This window comes from Blennius ocellaris (genome assembly GCF_963422515.1).
Source record: "Blennius ocellaris genome assembly, chromosome: 14".
Taxonomy (NCBI): Eukaryota; Metazoa; Chordata; class Actinopteri; order Blenniiformes; family Blenniidae; genus Blennius; species Blennius ocellaris.
Genome location: NC_137663.1, coordinates 23,876,643 through 23,898,473, shown reverse-complemented (window position 1 = coordinate 23,898,473; position 21,831 = coordinate 23,876,643). Strand labels below are relative to the sequence as shown.

Below are 21,831 nucleotides of genomic sequence, written 5' to 3'. Positions count from 1 at the left end.
TTAAAAGATGAACGCATTTATTGGTGCTACAAACGGACATTGTTTCCCAGTGCACCTGAGTAAAGTTCCTTTAAGGATATACCGATGATAACGATGCACCAGACCGACGTGTCACTGTGTCGAAAGCTGCTAAACACAGAAGCAGGGTAATGAATATGATGTAACTGATACCGGGGATGGGCAATTGTGTTCGAATAGAAATCTTGATATGATGCAAATTTTCCAAAGTAATTGTCTGATTTTTGCAAAAATGGACACTTTCATCACGTGCACTCTGTGCCACAACAAAGAAACTGTAAAAAAAAAATAATTTAGAAGTTGTGACACTGTCCTATTCTTTTCTATATGCAATTCAAGTTATGCAGATGTTTAACTCTCAGAAAAATGAACGATTGGAAGAACTTTAACATTAAGCGAACTTGTTTTCCAGCTGGTAGAAAATGCAAAGGCTTCTTATTGTTTGGTCAGTTAACATTGAGCCTCTATTATTCATAGTCCACAGGTACAAACTGTCATTGTTTAAATAAAGTGTGTTTGCCTCCACCTTGCTGTTGAGCAGAGTTCCAGTAGTTTTCTATGCTTGACTATCCGGAGGCAGGCGGCAGCCTGTTGCGTCCAACTATTTATTTGTTGCTTTTCTCCTTGAAATGTTTTCCTCTGAAAGCATGGCGAAAATGCTTGTAAAACACAATTCTCAGGCCGATGTTGCTGAACTGTTTTGGCCTCTCGCCATTGCTGATCGTCATATTTTGCTTCCACTTTCTTGTGGAGTTGATTATTGTACCGTCTCGTGTTGTGAGGGCGGACAGACGGACGCAGACGTCCAGTTCTAAATCTTTCATGTTCACTTGGGACGTGTGTCAAATTTTAACCTTTAACCCGTTTTTTTTAGTCTGTTTATCTTTGAGTGAAGTTGAAACTTTTTTATTATTATTATTTTTATTCAGTTTGCAAACATTTTTTGGCTGGATTCAGTTTTTCTGGCTGTGAGCGATGTTTAATTTGAGAGCAGATGTCAGCCTCGACTGCTGATGTACCAACAGTTTTGTGCATTTAAGGAGAAAAAAGTCCTTTGTTGGTGGCTTTTTAAATGTATTTATTTATTTTTTTTAATGTGTGTGTGCGAATGGTTCACCAGTTGAGTATTTTAGGCACCAGGGCAGGCAGAGTGGGGAGTTTCAGGCTCGACTGTGGTAAAACAGTCATGGAGCTTCAGGGGGAGCAAGTTGCTTTAATAATCTGGGTTTCCGGGTTCATGACTTTTCCCCACATGGTTTTGTTTTCCATGAAATTCTTGAGGGGGGAAAAATATATATAAAAAGCAGTGAATACATGGGAAAAACTAGTAATTGTTTTATTAAAGCTTTTATAAAATCAGATCATTGTTATTAAACAGTCATGACATGTGCACTTTTTATGAAAACATCTCATGGGCAAGACATGAGTTGTTTTTTGTTGCCTGACGATTGCATTTGTTAGTAACTTTAATGTCATTTTTATTCAGGGGCCATGTACAGTTTAATCTTGAGTTAGCCTGGCCGGGGAAATAATGGCCTTTTAGATTAAAACTTTAAAGTTTTTCTTTGTTGTGCAGAGATGAAAATGTCTGTATTTTCACAAAATCCAAAATTGTAATGAAACCTTCTGGTGCAAAATACATTGACATGTCCAAAAAGCTTCTCCTATAGCTGTTGCATTATGGTTGTAGATACAAACTCACATTGTCAATTAGTTTTGTGTCCACTATTCTTATGAAATTTATAAAAAAAAAACAATGTTTTCTTTGAAATTCTTAGAATTTGCTTGGTGGTTTGTTTTGGTTGGATTGGCGCTTCTTACAGATCGATTTTGTCCCAAGTCTTATGTTTGACATTTAGATATTTCGATCTTGCCGAGCATCTTTTTGCATGTGGTGCAGCGTTACGCATACAACCTACTTGACAGAATAAAATCATCTCTGTATTGAATATTTAGTAAACTCACTGCGTTCCCAATTCAGGAACATCCTGAACTTTCCCTGGTGTGAATTCTGTAATTTTCATTCAACTCTTACGCACACACCCATGCAGTTGTTGTCCAGGTGGTTGTTTGTGCAGCATTGTCCGGGAATGACACTTGGAAAACATCAGCACCATTGATGTCACTGTCCAAAATGTAAAAATTGCATGTTTGTGACAAAAGCTGTAATGACATAGCGGCTATAATGATCATGATTTAGACTGGCAGGTGACGGTGTTTGGGCTTGTCTGGACTTGAAAGCAGCAGTGGAGTAAAGGCCGTCACCCAGCTGGCTCGGAGAATTGTTAGGCAATAATTACCCCATTAAAAGGTTAAAATTCGCCTTTTAGGCTCCTGCTCTGGAGGAACATCAGCTGCCTCTCATCTGACGAGACCATTCATCTTGTGTTCCTTGTACAATCGATGGCTACGGTCGAGAGAGAGACACACACACACACACACACACACACACACACACACACACACACACACACACACACACACACACACACACACACACACACACACACACACACACACACACACACACACACACACACACACACACACACACACACACACACACACACACACACACACACACACACACACACACACACACACTGCAAGCAGCATCACCAGTTTAACCAGGTTTTTACAGGAGTCTCAAACAGGAAGGTTGAATGAGGGATTTCTGTGCATATGTGTATTTTTGTTTTTCACGTGCCTTTTGGTTTTTGTGTGCGTTCACTGTGAGTCAAGTAGTCAAAAACACTGATTATGAATCAGGCCGACTTTTCTGCTTTTCCTTCCTCCATTGAAACGCAGCTGTACTTTGTAAATATCACCTTATTTGTTTGTTTTTAACCTCGACAATTGTCGGTTCAAATCTCAATATTCAAGGCGGCCCAGTAATTGCTGGTCACGGAAGGCTTTCACTTTCAAATTTTTGATGATGAAGTACTTATTACTGTTTGCTTGTGTCCTGCTTGTTGAAGTTTGATATTGTACTCCATTGCACTCACTGACCTCTTTTGTACCAAGGTGAAACAGACTTCGACAAAAAAATGGTTTTATACATCTAAGCTGTGATTATCTGTAATAACGTAATAAGGATTTTGTTTAACGTTGTGAAAATTTGCACTTTATTGCCATTGGCCCGTGTCATTAATGAATTATTCAGTTTCTGGAGCAAAACTCAGGAAAATTCATCTTAGCGTTGTATTTTGATCAGATTGTGGGTGTTAGTCTTGGCTGAGCCACAGAAGCTTTCTGCAATTTGTGAAAGGCTTCCACCTCTACGTTTTTACTTTTACTAAAATAAAGGAATAAATCAGGACTCAGGATTAATATGTGCTCTTGTACTTTTAATTAACTAATCTGAGTGCTTTTGCCATCTCTGCTGGTGTTTTTTTTTTTTTTTTTTATATAAAACACTGGCTGCTGCACTCATCAATATATTATTATCAGTGCGTAGCGGCCCACACTCCCTCAGAGAATTTCAGCAAGAAGATTTGCCAACAAAGCGGATCCTTGGACAGCTCTGGGACTCCAGCTCGCCCTCCTCCTTTCACAGACTTCCTCTTTGTTTTCCAGCAGTCGACTGGCACTTGTTAGGCAGCGTGAGGAACCGATGAAGCCGTACATCACGACTCACGAGCTTACATGTCTGGAAATAATCAGAAGAAGAGGTGGTGGTGCACTTCTATTCTTGCAGCTTGATTTCCACCCGTTCAGCGACCTTTTCTGTTGATCTTTTTTCCTGTGATTTTTCACGAGCCGGCTCAGATCCTCTCTGCTTGGTTATCTGATGTGACCTGCAGTTTGTGATGCGATCACTGCGTCACTCGCACGTCTGAGTCATTTATTCTCTACTCGTGCTGCTTTTCCTTCTGTGTTGTCGTCTTCAAGAGTAATTAGTGTTTTTTTTTCAGTTGGCCACAGTGAGAGCTGTGCAGGCGGAACATTTTTCTTGCATTTTTGTTTCAGAAAGCCTCCACGTTTACACGTCGGCGTTCTGAAACCGATGTCCGTTTACACGGCAACGGCAGAATGTAGACTGGGAGTCATGACACTCTGGAGGCAAAAGTTATCGTCCATCTACTCGAACATGAGCAGAAAAACTATAAGTTGTTGATATCCGTGATTTCACTTACAAGTGATCAGAATGAGGTTAATGTGTAATTCTCCATTCGTGGTTGACAATCTGGGGTCGGTAATGACTTTGGGGCGACGCGAAGCTTTACTGCTCTGAAGGGTGAAAACTGAGATGAGAAACTGAACTGCCCTTCATTTTCATTTCGAGGCTCCTGTTTTGTATTTGAATGTCGTTTCTAAAATGGGATTTGAGTCAAAAATGTAGGCTGACCTTCAAAAAAGTGAGTTTTTAATGAAACGAGTTTTAAAGCATTTACTGTTTCAAGAAAACGTTTTTTTTTGTATTAGAAATCGCTTTCTTTGCTCTGGTTGTTGCAGGTGGTGCACAGACTCATTTTGAGGCGAATTAAAATCATGACCGTAGAATGTATGTTCATGACGACTTTGCATTTTCACTCCCATTGACCACATTTCATTAATTTATCTGATTTGAGGTTGCATTTGACAGCAATTGGTCTTTTTATTTCTGCATCCTCTCTGCTTTCCGAAATAAACTGACTTCGATCTATTGATGAACGAAGCAAAAATACAAAGAAGGTGAATATTTAAGGCATCGAGCATCATTTTATACAAGAAAGGCTTCAAAATAGAGGATGAAGGCCATACTGAAAACAAAGCCTGCTTAATATGATAAGAATATATATATATAATTTTGCCAGTTTGTAGAATTATTTGTGAACTCGGCTCCTGTACACGGCTAAAGAGAATTATTTTTTTTTATTTTTTTTTTTAATCACTCTGCATTGGAGTGAAGTGTGTGTACTTATACAACCTTCAGTGATGGATTTAGACTCTGTTTATTACTTCAGTTGCAAATTCTCTGCCATAAATTTTGCCTTTATCATTTACGGTCAGGTTTTAGCGACACTGTGGGAATGTGGGAATACAATTATACATTTATTACCGCGTTAATGGATAATAAAGGCGGTATTGTACTGGGATGCATTAGAAGGATATTGTCCTTTTATCATCATGAAGTAAAGCTACTCTTGTATTTTTGGATTTTCCAGTGGTATTTCATGTTTTACACTGGAATTCCGAACCCCAAAGTAAACAAACGAGAGAAATCCCTCAGGATCCGGGAGTGTAAATGTAAACAGGACACCGGGAAGAAAATTAAAAACACCTCTGAACAGCACAATGCAGTCTTTTTACACCTCCTCTAACGATGCTGGAGCGTACAATTGAATCAACACCTCTGTGAAATTGTTTGGGGTGGGGGGGGTGCTAAGGAAAACATATCCAAGCGCCACTCCTTAGTAATGATTATCTCTCATTAGCAGGTTACTTTACAGAAGCACTTCGATGTGTTGATACAATATTTGCGATTAACGCAGGACTGGTGGATGCATATTGTCACGTATCCATTTTACTGGGAAAAAGACATGATTAAAGTTTAAAATTGAGCTCTTGACAAGATTTATCTCCACATTGTGTTTGCGTTGTACAGATCGAAGTGTTACCATAAAGCTTGACTATTTTCCTTTTAAAATGCTGCTCCATGCATTTGTGGGATGAACAGTGCAGCTTTTCTTCACTGTTTTGAGCTCCTGCAACTTCTGTTTTTTGTCAAATTTACACAAGTCTTTTCCACTTCTGAGCAGACGATAATGGATTTGTGCTTCTGACCCTTCTTTAGCGGTCTTTAACAGCCGCGGGCAAACCGACCTGCACCCTGACTGATCCTCCCCGTCTTCTCTTCTTCTCCTCTCCAGATGTTCGTCACCGACAAGGTGGAGAATTCAAACTGCATCCTGCACGAGTTCAACATAACTGGATCAACGTATGCCCCCGAGGGACAGATGTGAGTCACAGTGTGGAAATATATGACTCGATTAGGAGAAAAACATGAAGGCTGTTTGCTTTATTAACACTTGTCCAAACCATTGTCTGCTACATTTCGCTAAAGATCTTCCAGCAAAGTTTTTATTATATTTATTTATCCCTATGTTTTCAACTGTATATTTTGATTTAATCCTAATAATTATAGCTATCTCTCATGGCATCATCACCTGTATCTCAGCTCGGGTCTCAATGTTGTGTTGCGTCCCTTATTTCTATAAGAGTTTCTTTAGAAGAAAATCTTTGAAATTCTTAAAAAATTTGCTTGGCAGTCCAGATTGGAGCCTCTCGTGGACCAGTTTTGGCCCTCGGGCCTTCTGTTTGACATCCCATATGATATTTACACAGAGTGCTTGTTTTTGTATGTGCATTCATGTTACAAAAAAAAAAGATTTGAGTCGCCCTGCAAATGGTAAACTGTAGATCGACATGGATCTAAATGCAGACTTAATCATTTCCTTGTCCTTGGCTGAGACTATAAATACAAATGCTTCAAGTCATTACAACCCCCTCTGATGATGAAAAGTAGATTTTCTTTGTTATACATGTCCATGTGAAGGAATTTCTGCAACAACACACGGCATGTAATCATATTTCTGTTGCATAATGGTTATTTCTAGAAGAAAGTTCCTCAGTAATCTTTCCAGCCACGTGACTCAATCTTGATCTTTTTCCATTGTAGAAAAGTAGAGAAAACTTAAGTAAAGTTGTTATTGATGATCCAGAGACACTTTCCTCTAAAACAAAATGCGTTGTGGGGGACTACAGGTAAGTGGCTGGTCATCAGATAGGAGGATTTGAGTGTATGTGTGTGTTTGTTTTTATTCTTTGGTGAGTACAGCATTCTGACTCTGCATGAACCTGTCGATTTCATAACAGCCGAGTGTGGGTTATTGTGTGGGAGCTTCGATAGCAACGGTTGCAGTCTCTGCTGGGAATGGATCCATGGTTGTCATGCAATCAGCACTGCTTGTCAGAAACTCACACACATACACTGTTTACAACTGTAAAAGCTCGGCTTCTCCAGTCAACTCTGGAATGCTAAACAACCGAATATCGTCCCCAGCATTAATATTCATGAGGTTACTCTGTCTGAGGTGCAGTCAACTGTGAAGGATTTTTCCCTTGTGTTTTGTTGTTGAGAGAGTGTGTGTGTGTGTGTCCCAGACTTAAAGGAGAAAGGCCCGTCCAGTGTGGGGACTACGATGGACTTTTGGAGTTGGCCACCGTGTGCTCCATGTGCAACGACTCTTCTCTGGACTACAATGAGGTAAATAAGCGCAATCTTTTTTAAGCAGAGTCTTCTTGGGTCCCCACAATCGTTTACAATCTGTGGATAAGCGCCCGAGTGGAGGCAGCTTCAGCTTTTAGACGCATTACTTGCAGCCGTCTCTCCTTCGGCCGAGCTAATTTTACTCCGGTGTCTAATCTTTTTCTCTGGTTCGGATTGCTTTTTCTCACCTCTTTGTCATCGCCATGGTATCATGGTAACCATGCTGAGGAGCGAGGCCAGGGATACGGCACTCCTCCACTCCCCATGCATCCTCCCATGACGTTTGGTTTCTCTTCTAATAATGACTCTTTTAGCCACCCGTTTCTATGTATGTATATATATGTATATATATAGTTGTTGTTGGTTTTTTTTCAATAAAGACACCCAGGTGTGAGGGAGAGAGGAGCAGGAAGGGAGCGAAGTGTTTTATTGCCACAATTGCTGCTCACACAAACAAACGGCGTGTAATGTGCCATTAGTGCTTGGGCTCACCTGCTTCACGTCTCTGCAGGCGAGGGCGCAGGTTTAAAAGCGGTTTGCATGCATGACTCAAAATTTATGGTGGAGGAGGAAGAGGAGGGGAATGGACCGCAGGTTTACTCGCCGCATGTTTGTCCGGGAGTCATTCTTGCGTAACGTCAAAGAGAGGCCACTCGGATTTAACGTATTTTTAGGAAATGGCCTGAATTGAAAGATTAATAAACACATCAGATACTTAATTCCATTACAATAGGCGTCATGGAGGTTTTAAAGTATCTCCAAACATTTGTAGGAGATAAAAGGCCCTTGAATTTTGTTCACTCCATTTAGTTTCTGCAGACTGGAGCGCAACAGAAATGAGCCGTCAGCATATCAATCAGATGTTAATCCAGGTTGTTTTAAGAGCTCCATTCTGCTGGATGATTGATGACAAAACGACTTCTAGACCATTGAGAAACTCTGTATTTATTAGCCTTGCGACGCCCCAACATTCATGCATCCCTCAGTTAATTGCGAGTGAACTGGTGAGTGTTGGTCCAGTTCATTCCCATTCCAAGAGGAAAATGTTGCAGCTTTGAATATTTTATCGCACCATTGTGGTTGACCAACTTGTGTGGCTCAAATTTTGATCCCTGTTCTCTCGTCGTGCAGGCCAAAGGCGTGTACGAGAAGGTGGGCGAGGCCACGGAGACGGCGCTCACCACCCTGGTGGAGAAGATGAACGTCTTCAAGACCGACTTGTCCGGACTCTCCAAAGTGGAACGTGCCGGTGCCTGCAACTCGGTACGTGGCATCTGAAGACGCGCGCTACCCTTAAAAGGTCATATCATGGCATGGGTGGACAACTGATCACTGTCAGGGCCATGACAAGGTAATCTTCTCTACCAGGAGGCCAAACTAAAGCCAATTATTTCTGCTGGAAGGATATACGAAATAGCTGCGATTGACTCAACAAGTCAAGTTTCTGCACGCTCAAATCGACGCGCATGCATTTAATGTTGCTCTCTTTATAATGAGTTTACTGATGCAGTTTTTCCACAGTAATTACTCAGTTATTTGATATCACACAAGCAGGATTACCATTGCAACAACTCATCACCAGCAGGGTAAAGCTAACCTGTGTGACGACGGTCTGAACTCGGCCCTCGTCCTCCACATGCTCCTGACCTTCGTCTCGCTCAAGTAACTTCCACTGCGTTTATTCTATTTGGCTGTACTTCAGGCATCCTGGAGACCCACGATCCGAGGTCGGCCTCTACTGAAAGTTTTAAAATTATTCGAGTCGTAGTTGATAGATTTCATCTCAAAATGTCGTGAGCCCGTTTCCCAGTGCCACCATTGCCTCGCTCGCCCAACAGGAAGTCGACGCTGCATTTTTTCATGCCTGGCATTATAGTGTTAGTTAAATTATTTGAATACATTTATATTTTTTGTACAATGAAAGTATATCTATAATGTTTATCTCTCACTCTATATATTCCTCTATTGTTCGCTATCGGTCCTTATCTATCGCTCTGTTTATTAATCTCTATTGCTCTCTATCGCTCTGTCTTTACCTATCTATCGCTCGTTCTGTCACTCTCTCTATCCCTCTATCGCTATCTATCTCTGTACCGTTATCTCTATTGTTCTCTCTATCCCTCCATCTCTCTCTCTCCCTCTCTCTAAATGAAAGAAAACAGAGCTGCAGTTTCCCGTTTCTGTGTAGTTAAAGTCTATCAACAAGTTTTATATTGGACGTCCACAATAGAATTTGTAATCTTGGATGTTTGTTCTTTTTTTTTTATTAACTTTGTTCTTCTAGCACTTTGAGGTTTTTTTTTTATTTTTTATAAACTGCGTCACAAATGAAATATATTGTTTACTATTGGTTAAAGTGACTTGTAGCAGCTCGTTAAGGACTCGAGAGTGCAGCGGGACTGAGGTGAGTTTGCTCTCCGCCCCTCGTCGTCTCACTCCAGCTGCGTTGTGAACTTCGCTGTTCCGCACCGTGGACTGGTTGTTGTGAGCGCGCCAGCTCGGTGCAGACTTCACAGGCTACTTGGAGCACCCTGCGCTCCATATGGAGACGATGATCTAATTAGATTTTGGAGCACGGTTCTGCATGAATTAGCATATTAATGCCGATTTCACACAAATTACTGCAACTTCTTCCACACCGTCGGCTGACAAGTTCACATTCAGACCAGATACGTAGCATGCAATAAAAAAAAAACTGCTAGTAAGAAAACCACTTTCAATGGTACATTTGACAGTGTTATCAACAGTGTTTAAGCCAAATCTGTATGTTAAACATGTTTATTCTCACTGTTTTCTGTATACAGTACACAGTCTAGTAATAACCCAGCATGCACCTGTTTTCAGGCATTTGTGCCACATATTTACATATTCTATAGTTAAATCCAGAGTGATTAATGCTGAGGCAACAGGCGTAAAGTCCCACTCTTTCTTCGAGCTCATTGTTGCTGATGTTTGACTTCAGGGTGTGAACACATGGTGGTTTAGTTAGGAGTTAAAAATGTCACAAGATTCAAAATAACTCAGACATTAGGCTTGTGTGTTGCATCAGTTTGATATTGAAATTTCTACTTGTTAAAATTCATGATCATAACCTTTAAGCTTAATATAATGCAAACGGTGAAATTTCCACCATTTAGTTAGATTTAGTATAAACTGAATATTTAGTATAAACCGAGTATTTTTGTTTGCTTTTTACATTTTAGCATATAAATCTCAGAATCTCTAATTTTCCTACTCACATCACAAATATAATAAACATCAGAAATGTAATAATTCTTGATACTTTGTAGTTCATATATTATGATTGTAGAACAGGGGATTCAAAATCGGTCAGAAAGAGGCTCTGATTCAGCTGCCAAAACACATTTCTTAAAAGTAGCAGACAAAATCAGAGTTTGTAAAAACTTGCATAATGCAACAGCTTTAGGGGGAATTTATTTTGACATTTCACTGTATTTCGCACCAGAATGTTTAATTAAAATTTATGTTGAGCTTGTCAATTTTTGGTTTTGGGAAAAAAATACACCTACTCTGCACCACAACAAAGAAAATCTTGAAAATGTAACATTTAAAAGTTATTATTTTACCAGTCTTGTCCACTCGAGATAAAACTGTGGCCTCTGAAATAAAAAAAAAATCAAGTGTTTGACACTCCGGGTGTAGCAATAACAATGACGTTCTAAATTTTGTGTTTGAATCAGATGATCAGAAAGTTTTAAGTCACTTCCTTTCTCAGCGTCTGTAATAGAGTGACATTGGTTTTCAGCCTTTCGTCCACTCGTCAGTTATTTTGTCCAGCAGGCCTTCCTGCAGAGACCACAGTGCAATCAAAACATCCTGGAAGTGCAGCACTTTCACATTTGCACATGTTATTTCTGGGATGTGGTTCACGAGGGGGCAGCTGTTGCAGAATCCAGTGGAAAAGCTGCGATCAGCAGCAGCCCCTCGTCGCCCCTGCAGCCAGGGTCACTGTAACCTCCACTTGGATGCTCGTGTCTGCTGAGCCGCGGTCGTTCCGTGTACACAGACATAATGATAATGTCTGATGTTCTGGATATCCGGCGAGATCATTTGTCCTGGATAATTGATCATTTTGTTGTCATTTCAAATCTCTGAATAAATCCATTGAACCTCAGTCTAAATATAGATAAATGAGGACTGTGTATGAGCATCCATCATTGGGAAATCTTTATCTGACATGTACTTAACTTTTCCAGACTGTATTGAGTTATAAAGCTGAATAATTTCCCCTGCAGGCCAGAACGAACTTCCTTTGCTCTCTTTGCTGTAAAGTCCTGCAAGAGGACAGTAATGAGTGAAACTTCACAGCCTCTCCTTGAGACTGAACTTACAGGGCCACCTACTGGAGGAGCATGGCTTTACAACGACTGGGAATACACAGTCTTTGTGTCTTTCTTTGGACGCCTAAAGCTTCAGTAAACCCTATAATAAACCCTGGCCGCTCCCAGACGTGAGGTTTGATTGTTGGTTATTGAGCTTCATCCAAACAGCTGCTCACCTGACGGATGCCTCATGAATACGGCTGCTTAGTCCAGCCTCTCTGCCTCTTTCTTCTTTACATCTGTCATTTTGACTCCCCTCCTCCTCTTCCTCCCCCTCTTCCAGGTGATCCGGCAGCTGATGAAGAAGGAGTTCACCCTCGAGTTCTCTCGCGACCGCAAGTCCATGTCGGTGTACTGCACCCCGGTGAAACCGGGCTCCCAGAGCAAGATGTTCATTAAGGTAAATAATACAATCTGGGAGGGATAAATGGCAAACACACACTTGCATTTGTGTTGCACGAAGAGTTTACGTCTGTTGCGTCCTCAGGGAGCGCCGGAGAGTGTGATTGAGCGTTGCCAGTACCTGCGGGTTGGAACGGGGAAGGTGGGTCTGACGCCGGCTCTGCGCGACCAGCTGTTGTCGAAGATCAGGGACTGGGGGACGGGCAGGGACACCCTGCGCTGCCTGGCGCTCGCCACACACGACAGTCCACCACGCAAAGAGGACATGGACCTGGAGAACTCCGCCAAGTTTGCTCACTATGAGGTATTTTGGTCGCTTTTCATTATTAAAAGTTGCATTTTGGGGTTCGGTGAGTATATTTGAAGGTTGATGAAGACTGGAGGAAAGGACAAAATACTAGTGTCCGTTATTATAAACAGAATTTCTCTTCCAACCTCCCTTAATCAAGATCTTACTTCAGTTTGGATTTTTTTATTTTTTTCAACTTCATATGAAACTCCACATGAGTCCTCTTATCATTTTGTTTGTGCAGCACGTTGTATTTGTACAATGCAGCTCAAAATAATGTCGATGAAGCTCAAAATGAACATTGAAATTAAAATATTAAGTGAAATTAACTTTGATCAGGAAGTGCTTAAAGGCAAGATGCAGTCTGATTCTGCAGGTTTCCTCCTGTTAAAAAGAGACATTTTTCTTTCCACTTCTGCTTGCTCATGTGGAATCGTTGGGTTTTTCTCTGTAAAAGTGCGTTGAAATGACTGTGCCGCAGAAATCAAAATGGAATTGATTTGAAATCCTGTGAAGGAGCTCGGCTTTGAGGACGGCTGATGTGTAACAAATAAAGTATTTCTGTGGCCTGTGCCAGTCTGACTCGGGTGATGACTGATCCCGTCCTTCTCTGCACAGTTTTAGGTAAATTCAAAAGTTATTGCTGGCTTTTTGCTGGATCAGAGCCACAGATGCATGGACTAGGTTGATATATGGCGACAGTTGTTTTTTTCTGCACACTTCTGATATACACCAGACATCAGTTATCTTAAATTTGCTCAAATATCGATGCTTATTTTTTTTCCACCCGACACATTTTAAATGTAGTTTTCTCTTGCACAGTGATATAAATATATCCCACCCACACCTGATGCTGGAGGGGTTTGACAAACAAAGAAGAAAGGCTGCTGCAAACAGCTGGAAGGAATAAATACAGTTTTGCGTATGATAAGAATTCACTCACATTTTTGGCAAAGCACAAAGCCCAAAATGCTGGTCCACTTATTTTAGAGAGTGTCGGGTTCACACTTTATGAAGCATACCAGAAGTAGAAAATACATTATTAATCCCAGATTAATTGTCTGGGCACAAATGAGTGTAATAACTCATGTAAACGAAAACAAGTGAAAAAGTAACTGATTGGCCAAATAACCAAAAGATTTAATTATCACAATTAAAATCAAGAAAATTGTTTAAACATTTTAGTTTATTAGTTGTGAGTGTATGAAGAACGAAATAAATGTGAATATCACTGAAAACTTAATTTTTCTTACTTTTGCTTTCTACTGTTTTCTGTCCTGAAACATTTTCCTTTCCAGTTTGTTTGCAAAACAGAAAATGATTTAATTGTATTTTAAATGCGATTGAATACTAATCTTCCCTCCTCCGCTCGGTCTTTGTCCTCCCTCCAGTTGGGCCTGACCTTCGTGGGCTGCGTGGGGATGCTGGACCCTCCCAGGAAGGAGGTGATCGGTTCGATCAAACTGTGCAACGAGGCGGGGATCCGCGTCATCATGATCACCGGCGACAACAAGGGCACGGCCGTGGCCATCTGCAGGCGGATCGGCATCTTCGGGGAGGACGAGGACGTGATGGGGATGGCCTACACGGGCCGCGAGTTCGACGACCTCCCGCAGGAGGCGCAGAGGGACGCCGTGAAGCGGGCGCGCTGCTTCGCCCGCGTGGAGCCGGCTCACAAGTCCAAGATCGTGGGATTCCTGCAGTCCTTCGATGAGATCACGGCCATGGTGAGGAGATTTGCTGAGGATCCTTTTTGTGTGTTGAGAGCAAAAACAAAAAATTAACAAATGAACCACTTTCCACGAATGACTTGTGGAAGATCCACGAGAGGAGACCACTGAGGCGCGACATGTTGGGAGTCTCTATGAGGCTGCTCTCTCAAACGCTGCTATCAGACGCTGTCATCTCCGGTCCCGCTCTGCAGCTTCCTATCAGACGCACGTCTCAGGGGGGGGAAAAGAAAAGGGCTGATCGGAAAGGAAGACAGGAGGGAACGATATCGCCGTTTGCCTGTCAGATTTGCTCCACGATTTGCAGCCGTGTGAAGTCGGATAAATACCCGAGCTGTGCAGCTTTAGATGGATGCTGTCGAGATCTGATGAAACCCCTCATTAGTGTCTAAATCACAAGCTTTTTCTTGGAAGTTTCAAGCACGGGTCTTTATTTTAGCCAGATGATACAGGTTTTTCCCTTCCCTCTGGTCTCAGACAGGAGACGGCGTGAACGACGCGCCCGCCCTGAAGAAAGCGGAGATCGGCATCGCCATGGGTTCGGGCACGGCCGTGGCCAAGTCTGCGTCCGAGATGGTTCTCTCGGACGACAACTTCTCCACCATTGTGGCCGCTGTGGAGGAGGGCAGAGCCATCTACAACAACATGAAGCAGTTCATCAGATACCTCATCTCCTCCAATGTGGGAGAGGTCGTCTGGTGAGGAGACAAAAAGAAAAACACCTCCAGGCTGTTTTCTCTCTCACTGCAACTTGAGGTGATTCTTTGTGTCTCTACTCTTTTTTTTCTTCCCCCCCACAGCATCTTCCTCACTGCCATCCTGGGCCTGCCTGAGGCTTTGATTCCAGTCCAGCTGCTGTGGGTCAACCTGGTGACGGACGGCCTGCCAGCCACCGCTCTGGGCTTTAACCCTCCAGATCTGGACATCATGGACAAACCGCCACGCAACCCCAAGGAGCCGCTCATCTCCGGCTGGCTCTTCTTCAGATACCTCGCCATCGGAGGTACTGAAAATATGATACTCAAACTGATTCCAGTGAATCATTTTCATATGAAGATATAAAACTGAAATAAAACATTTTTTTTGACAACCTCCAAACAGAGAAGCCCCCTCAAACAGATGATGTTGAGCTTTAATTTCATGGTAATATGCAGATTATCTCTGCGAGTTTGTCCGTTTACAGTACTTACAATAAAACTCATGACTGACTTCCAAGTAGAAATTGGAAGAAAAAAAATAATAACCTGGTGATATTATCATAGTCTGAGATACTTTTAAGTGAAAATTAAAATATAAAGTATATAAAAGTTTCATGGTTGAATATCATGAAATAAAATGTTTTTTTGGGGGTTTTTAATGATTTATTAAACTTAAGTCAGGTTCCAGCAGTGCATCACGGAGAAAGACGAGGTCAACTCAAGGTTAAGGGGAATTTTATTATCTCCGAAGCACAATTTGTCATACAGCCAGCAGCAAACGTGAAAGAAAACATCATTTGGATAATAAAGATACCAACACCTCTATTTACAGCACTTCTATTTATATCAAACAATAATTACGGAAAATTACAACAATCTCAATATAAAGCCAATTTATTGTGCAAAATACAGTAAAAACGTCCAAAAAACATCTCCTTTAGCATCTATGCAGGTATTTACGGCATGTCAAGTTTGCAAAGTAATAAGGTGACTATCTTTCATGAAAGCATCACTGATACAATTTTATATAAAGATTTTTACAATTTGCTTGGTGGATTGACTACAATTTAGAAGTCACCTGCACTTTCTTGAAGTACCACGAGAAAAACCCGCTCCGCCTCTGTCCGGCACTGAAACGCAAACGCATGGAAGAATAAAACCTCATGTAATCATGTCTTCCTCTGCAGGCTATGTTGGCCTTGGAACCGTGAGTGCAGCCACTTGGTGGTATCTGTTTGACGAAGACGGGCCACAAGTGACTTTCTATCAGCTGGTGAGTTGCGGCGCGTGTCTCCTTTTGTTTGCTGCAGCTTGGCCTGGTTCTCAGAGGATATTACTTTTTCATGACCGCCCCGCCGCCGCCTCTATATTTCCTGCTGTTGGACTCAGTAATGTTTTGGTGATCCCAGCAGTGGACAGGAATAGCAAGCAGAGTGAGACCCGTGTGGACTGATTGCACGCAGGGCTGGAAGGAGGCCAGCGGCCTGCAGCTGTTCCCCCATCAAACCGGGTGGCAGAGGTCCTGCTGACGACCTGCCAGCCCACACACACACACACACACTCGTGCACGGTGACTCCCATCTGTCTCTCTCTGCAGCGCCACTTCATGCAGTGTACCGAGGACAACCCCATGTTCAAGGGAATCGACTGCGAGGTGTTTGAGTCCCGCTACCCCACCACCATGGCGCTGTCTGTGCTGGTCACCATCGAAATGTTCAACGCGCTCAACAGGTCAGTGTGTGGTGTCGGGTTCAAATACACATAATGGTTAAACACAGCTGGAGCATGTGACGCTGCTGTGTACCATGTTCACCTTGTTATATATGTGTGACTGTAATACTGTTCTTTGGTACAGCCAAAGTCACCTCACAAACTGTTTGGTAAATCATGACCAAAATGTGTCCAGAGCCCCTCATCTGCTCAGTCTTAGGTTGAAATGTGTGCATTTATGGATAAAATTAATATTTATGGCATTTAACCAAATGTCCAAAATGTTTTTGTGTGCACCTGAATTTTCCTCACTATCAAAATCTAATTTCTTTGGCCTGTAATTAAATGAATCACTTGTTCATGAGAATAACCCTTATAAACCTACAAACACAGTAAAGAGCTGTTCAGTTAGTTTTATCAAATCAAAATGGCGTCGGGAGTTTGCAGGTTTGAATCCCAGAGCGAACAAGAAGCCGCTGCAGGCCCTTGACCTCCATCAGTTCCCCGGAGCGCCGTAATGTGGCCGAATGACATGCCGAAAAAAAAGTGTCCTCACGAGGGATTCATAAAGTATGATTAGTTTAGTTTATGAGCAAAACTTCTTTGGTTCCTGAGCTTTTTTGGTTCTCCCTGAACACGGGTTTCCTCCCGGTACCCCAGTTTGTCTCGACAGTCCAAAAACAAACATTTGAAGTCAATTGTTGACTCTAAATTGCCCGTAGGCAAGACTGTAAGTTTGTGTTTCATTTCAAGTTCGACAAAGCAACATAGTGGATTTTAAAGAAAATCTTGCTCCTCGCTTTGCCAAAAAAAAGTCATGCCTGAGCTCTGACCTTTTCAGATACGAGATAGATCTTTGCCTGTCGTGTCACACAAGAAACTCGAGTTGTCGCCATGTTTTGATTGGTTGACTTTCCTCCCTGCCAGTTTGTCTGAGAACCAGTCGCTGCTGCGGATGCCTCCCTGGGTCAATATTTGGCTGCTGGGCGCCATCATCCTCTCCCTCTCCCTCCACTTCCTCATCCTCTACGTGGAGCCGCTGCCGGTGAGTCCTTCAGCGTCCACTCTGACCTTGATACCAGCAGTAATTCAACAGTTGAGCCATATTTACTTTAAATATTGGACACCTTACGAACAACGTTTGCACGAAGCACTTCCACCCCCCTTTCTTTCCTATCAGTGCAGACTGTTTCCATGATGGCTTGTTTGTTGTTTTCGACTTCTGAATGTTAAAATGCCCTCTGTGATAAATAACGCCATATAGATTAAATATGCCCTCATGTCAAAAAACATCTGTAACTACCAATTATGTAGTAACTCCCAGTAATGTAATAATTTTGGCTATTCCGAGTGTAAGGAAGGAAATTGTGTAATAAAATAATAATAGATTGAGCCATATTTAAGAGCGTTGTTGTCCACTATGCATATTTTTGATAAGCAAAGTGCAAAATCTGCAGAAAAAGCTTGACATTTTAAGAAATGCAGTCATATTTACATTATTACAATATTGGTTGTAGTTACATTATTTAAAATTATGTTAAAAAAAACCAAATGCTACTTCTTAATACAATTGGATTGTTGGCAATATGTTATGATGATGGTTTACTATGCTATTACACTATTGGAATGTTATTCGAAGGATGTTTATGGTCATATTTCTCTTTTCTTCATGTTTTTGTATTCTTCAACTCTTTATGTTGTCTCTCCAGCTGATCTTCCAGGTGACTCCTCTGCACTGGTCCCAGTGGATGGTGGTCCTGAAGATTTCCATCCCAGTCATTCTCCTGGACGAGGCGCTGAAATACGTCTCCAGGAATCATCTAGAAGGTAAAATAATCCGCCTGCTAAAAATCCCCTCCTTTTCGGAGGTTTGGAATCTTAACATTGGTGCGGTTTCTCTGTCCACTGATCTTATTTTCTGCTTCTTTTTTTTTTTTTCCTCCTGCATTCCTAATTCAGCTTAAACTTTTTAATCTCACCTTCTGGGAAAAGGTACTCTTCGCTCATTTCTACCCCCACCCCTTTGCACTTGAATCTCACAGAAGTAAACCGATTGACTCCCAAATAATGTTTTTCTTCTTTCTCCCTCTCTGACAGGTGATGATGAGAGGCGATATCGGAAGAGATGGCAGCTGAACTAAGACCTCTCCCTCAATGCACTCACACAGTTAAACTCACACGCCCCCCCCAACCCCCACCCCCACCACCACCACCACCATCTCCACCTCCCTCCACCGGCTAGGAACCTTCTCTCCCCGTGTCTTCTCTGCCCTCGTTCACCCACTCCTGCATGTCCAGCAGAGCGCGGCGAGAAGCGAGCTGAGCGAGAGAGCTTGGCGGGCAACGGCTTGTGTGCATGTGTGTGTGTAAAGAAAAACAAAAACCAGGCAGACCTGTGTTTGAAGTGGAAACGGCAGCAGAAATCCAGATCAAACTGCCCGAGGCTCTACTTAATTTTTTTTTTTGTCTGAGATTTCAGCTCACAGGTTTTGTTTTGTTTTTTTGTTTTCTCATTTGGACTGTACAGTATAAATATAGCAGTGTGGAGGAGAGGGACGGTAAAAGAAGAGCATCGGCAAGAAAAAGTGGGAAACAGACGGGATTGGAGGCGGCGGCGGCTGTGTGTGTGTGTGTGTGTGTGTGTGTGTGTGTGTGTGTGTGTGTGTGTGTGTGTGTGTGTGTGTGTGTGTGTGTGTGTGTGTGTGTGTGTGTGTGTGTGTGTGTGTGTGTGTGTGTGTGTGTGTGTGTGTGTGTGTGTGTGTGTGTGTGTGTGTGTGTGTGTGTGTGTGTGTGTTTTGTGAGTGAGCCACTGTACCCACGTGTGCGTGTCCACAAAGCCTTATCATTACAGAGCTACTGCATCCACTCTCCACACTCCCAGCGCCGCTTATCAGAACAACACGATCGCCTCTGTGGCCTGTTTGTCACCATCTCTGTCGCTCTGCTGCAGCCGCCTCCTCTTCCTCTCTGCCTGTTAGAGAAAGGAAAGGCAGCTGTGGTGACCACCGCCTCCCCTCCCTCCCTCCCTCGGGGGTTCGGTTTGAGAGTTTTAAGCGTGTGCGTGCGTGGAGGTGTCGCTCCGCCGAAAGGTGTGAATAGCTTTATGCTGCTTAGCTGCTTCTTTCAGCTATTTTTTTTTTTTTTTTTTTTTTAATTGGAGGAGCCGGGGTCAGCTCACACACTTGGCAGAAATTATATAAAAAAAATCAACCATACCAGCATCAGTCATAGGCCAGCTCAGCCCGGCTGGGCCTGTGTGACCTCTGTAAAGTCCATCTGCTGCGCTCTAACTTATCTTTCATCTTGACTTAAAGGAGAAGCCGAACATCGAGGCAATGCTTCTGTTTATCCTTTAAATTATTCATCTATTTCCAACCCTGATCGACAGCTGACATGCGTCACATTATATGTGTGTCTGTTTTCGATAGCCTTACTTGAATACATTTGCCTGCTTTGAGCTTTTCAGTCAATAATTCACTCAGATAGTTAAAAGTGAGTTTAAATTAGAAAAAAAAAAAAAGCTTGATTGTGATTCATATATAAGCACATCCATGCCTTATTACAGCCCACTGCACCTCCACTTCAACGTGGTTTAAATGAATGTTGCCCTACAATCCTTTAAAAACCAGCTTCCCACGCACCACTTCCATTCATACGTGCCCGAAAAATGACACTTGTGCAACTCTGAATGTTGAACAGAACCCTCCACTCACACACACACACACACTTTGTTTGTTGCTGTGCTTTGTGCGCTGCCCCCTCAGCTCCTCCTGCTCTCTCTCAGAACTTTAGCAATTCACTTGGGTATTGTTTTATAAAGACTAAATAATAATGTATTTGACTGAATGAACCCACAGGGGTTTCAGATCGTGTCTTTTTAAGTCTTCATTCTGGGTTTTTGTGTCTGGTGGGAGGGGAGGGGGGGGGTGGGGGGGCTGGTGCTCTGCGGACTGGGTCGTCTGCATTTTGGGTCTGAAGCCGCTTCAACATACAGAAATACCGATAGTGTGTACATCACTAACAGATACGTTTGTGTTGATGTGTGGAAAATGGACATCTGCGAGCTGTTTCAGCTTAAAGGTTTACATCTTTAAGGCTGCGCTGATGGAATAGAAAGGTAAATATTTCACGCTGAGACGTGTAGGTCTTACAAAAATCCACAAGTTTGGCTGCAGCGTTTGACACAGTGTGCAAATTCTTTACTTTTTCCATCCTTTTTCTGTTGCTTCCAGAACCGATTCCACGCAGCAGGACTCATTTCCAAGAGCGTAGTTTAAAAAAAATCTGGAGGAATAATTCAACTTTAAACCAGTTGTATCCTTCTGCTTTCTGTCCATGGAGATGAAGTAAACTCAGAGAAAGGAGAAAAATAACCTGAAGATTTCAGGGCGGGCTTTTCCTTTTGGTTTTAATTCGATTCTGCCGGTTGTAAAAACAGCGTTTCCATTGATTTAAAGTGGTGGCCCCTCTGTCCAGACCAGCAGACTCGCCGTCCCCATCCCGGCTCTCCACGGCTCTGTAACATGCTGGGCCTCCGGCCACCGTCAGTCTGTATAGCCTTGTTATTTACTACTGAATCCTCAACTCTGTACAGATGATGAGAATAATGATCGCATGGAACCTTGTTACTGTAATAATAACCTATACAGTATGTAATATTTAATTTTTGATAACTTCAATGAAACCTGCTCACCAACAACAGACAGACTTACAAGAAAACTTTTTTTTTTAATCTTGAGCACATGGTATCCAAGGATCTCCTTAGTTTTTGTTTGTTTTTGTAGAATAGAGGTTGTTTCTTCATTGTTCCTGTTTGGTTTTTACAGTTGCTTGGGTTTTTTTTTTGTCTTTTACTGTAGGGAGAAGAAAACAAACAAACAAAAAAATGAATACGACGTTATGTTTAAGGTAGACAAGAATTAAGCTTGTGCTAATTTCCCCGGCGATGAGGCGGATCATTTCAGTGATGGCTACCCGGTGTGAGAAAGTTTCAGAAATTGTGAATGAAACTGTGTCTGGTTTACACTGGGCGATGAGCAGTGACGAATCCTCGGTTATGAAGTTCTCTGACTGTACATTGAAGGGCTTGGTGGGGACGCAGGCTTTAGAGACCCCCGGTTGGTCCTTCCAACGATCTGCTCGTGAATGAATCTAATCTCCCTCGACGATCAGGCTCCTCTTCAATAACTCATGACCAGTGGGTTTCTCTGTTCACATCAACGGTCTCTAGAGCCTGAATCCCACCGCTGAGAAATTAAAAAGGATTCTCTGTGTTGCCTTGTTAATATTAATTGTGGACACATAATTTTATAAATGACAAAGACGTGGAAATAAAGATTATTTATCTTGTTATTTATTCAGAGCTTGTGGTCTTTTCTTGCACATAAGT

At 42.3% G+C, this 21,831-nt stretch overlaps 1 protein-coding gene across 1 annotated transcript in view; it reads left to right on the top strand.

The window, feature by feature from the left end:
* atp2a3 (ATPase sarcoplasmic/endoplasmic reticulum Ca2+ transporting 3) overlaps window positions 1–20,338 on the top strand; it is a 49,981-nt gene extending 29,643 nt beyond the window's left edge. Inside the window, exons 9-21 of the mRNA XM_080508792.1 lie at window positions 5,871–5,959; window positions 7,165–7,267; window positions 8,402–8,533; window positions 11,897–12,013; window positions 12,101–12,319; window positions 13,696–14,031; window positions 14,512–14,732; window positions 14,835–15,037; window positions 15,920–16,005; window positions 16,330–16,463; window positions 17,370–17,487; window positions 18,152–18,269; window positions 18,540–20,338. Of these exons, the coding sequence (XP_080364918.1) occupies window positions 5,871–5,959; window positions 7,165–7,267; window positions 8,402–8,533; window positions 11,897–12,013; window positions 12,101–12,319; window positions 13,696–14,031; window positions 14,512–14,732; window positions 14,835–15,037; window positions 15,920–16,005; window positions 16,330–16,463; window positions 17,370–17,487; window positions 18,152–18,269; window positions 18,540–18,583 (1,920 nt within the window). The 3' untranslated portion in view covers window positions 18,584–20,338. The remainder of the gene's footprint in view (window positions 1–5,870; window positions 5,960–7,164; window positions 7,268–8,401; window positions 8,534–11,896; window positions 12,014–12,100; window positions 12,320–13,695; window positions 14,032–14,511; window positions 14,733–14,834; window positions 15,038–15,919; window positions 16,006–16,329; window positions 16,464–17,369; window positions 17,488–18,151; window positions 18,270–18,539) is intronic.
* Window positions 20,339–21,831: the final 1,493 nt, after the last annotated feature.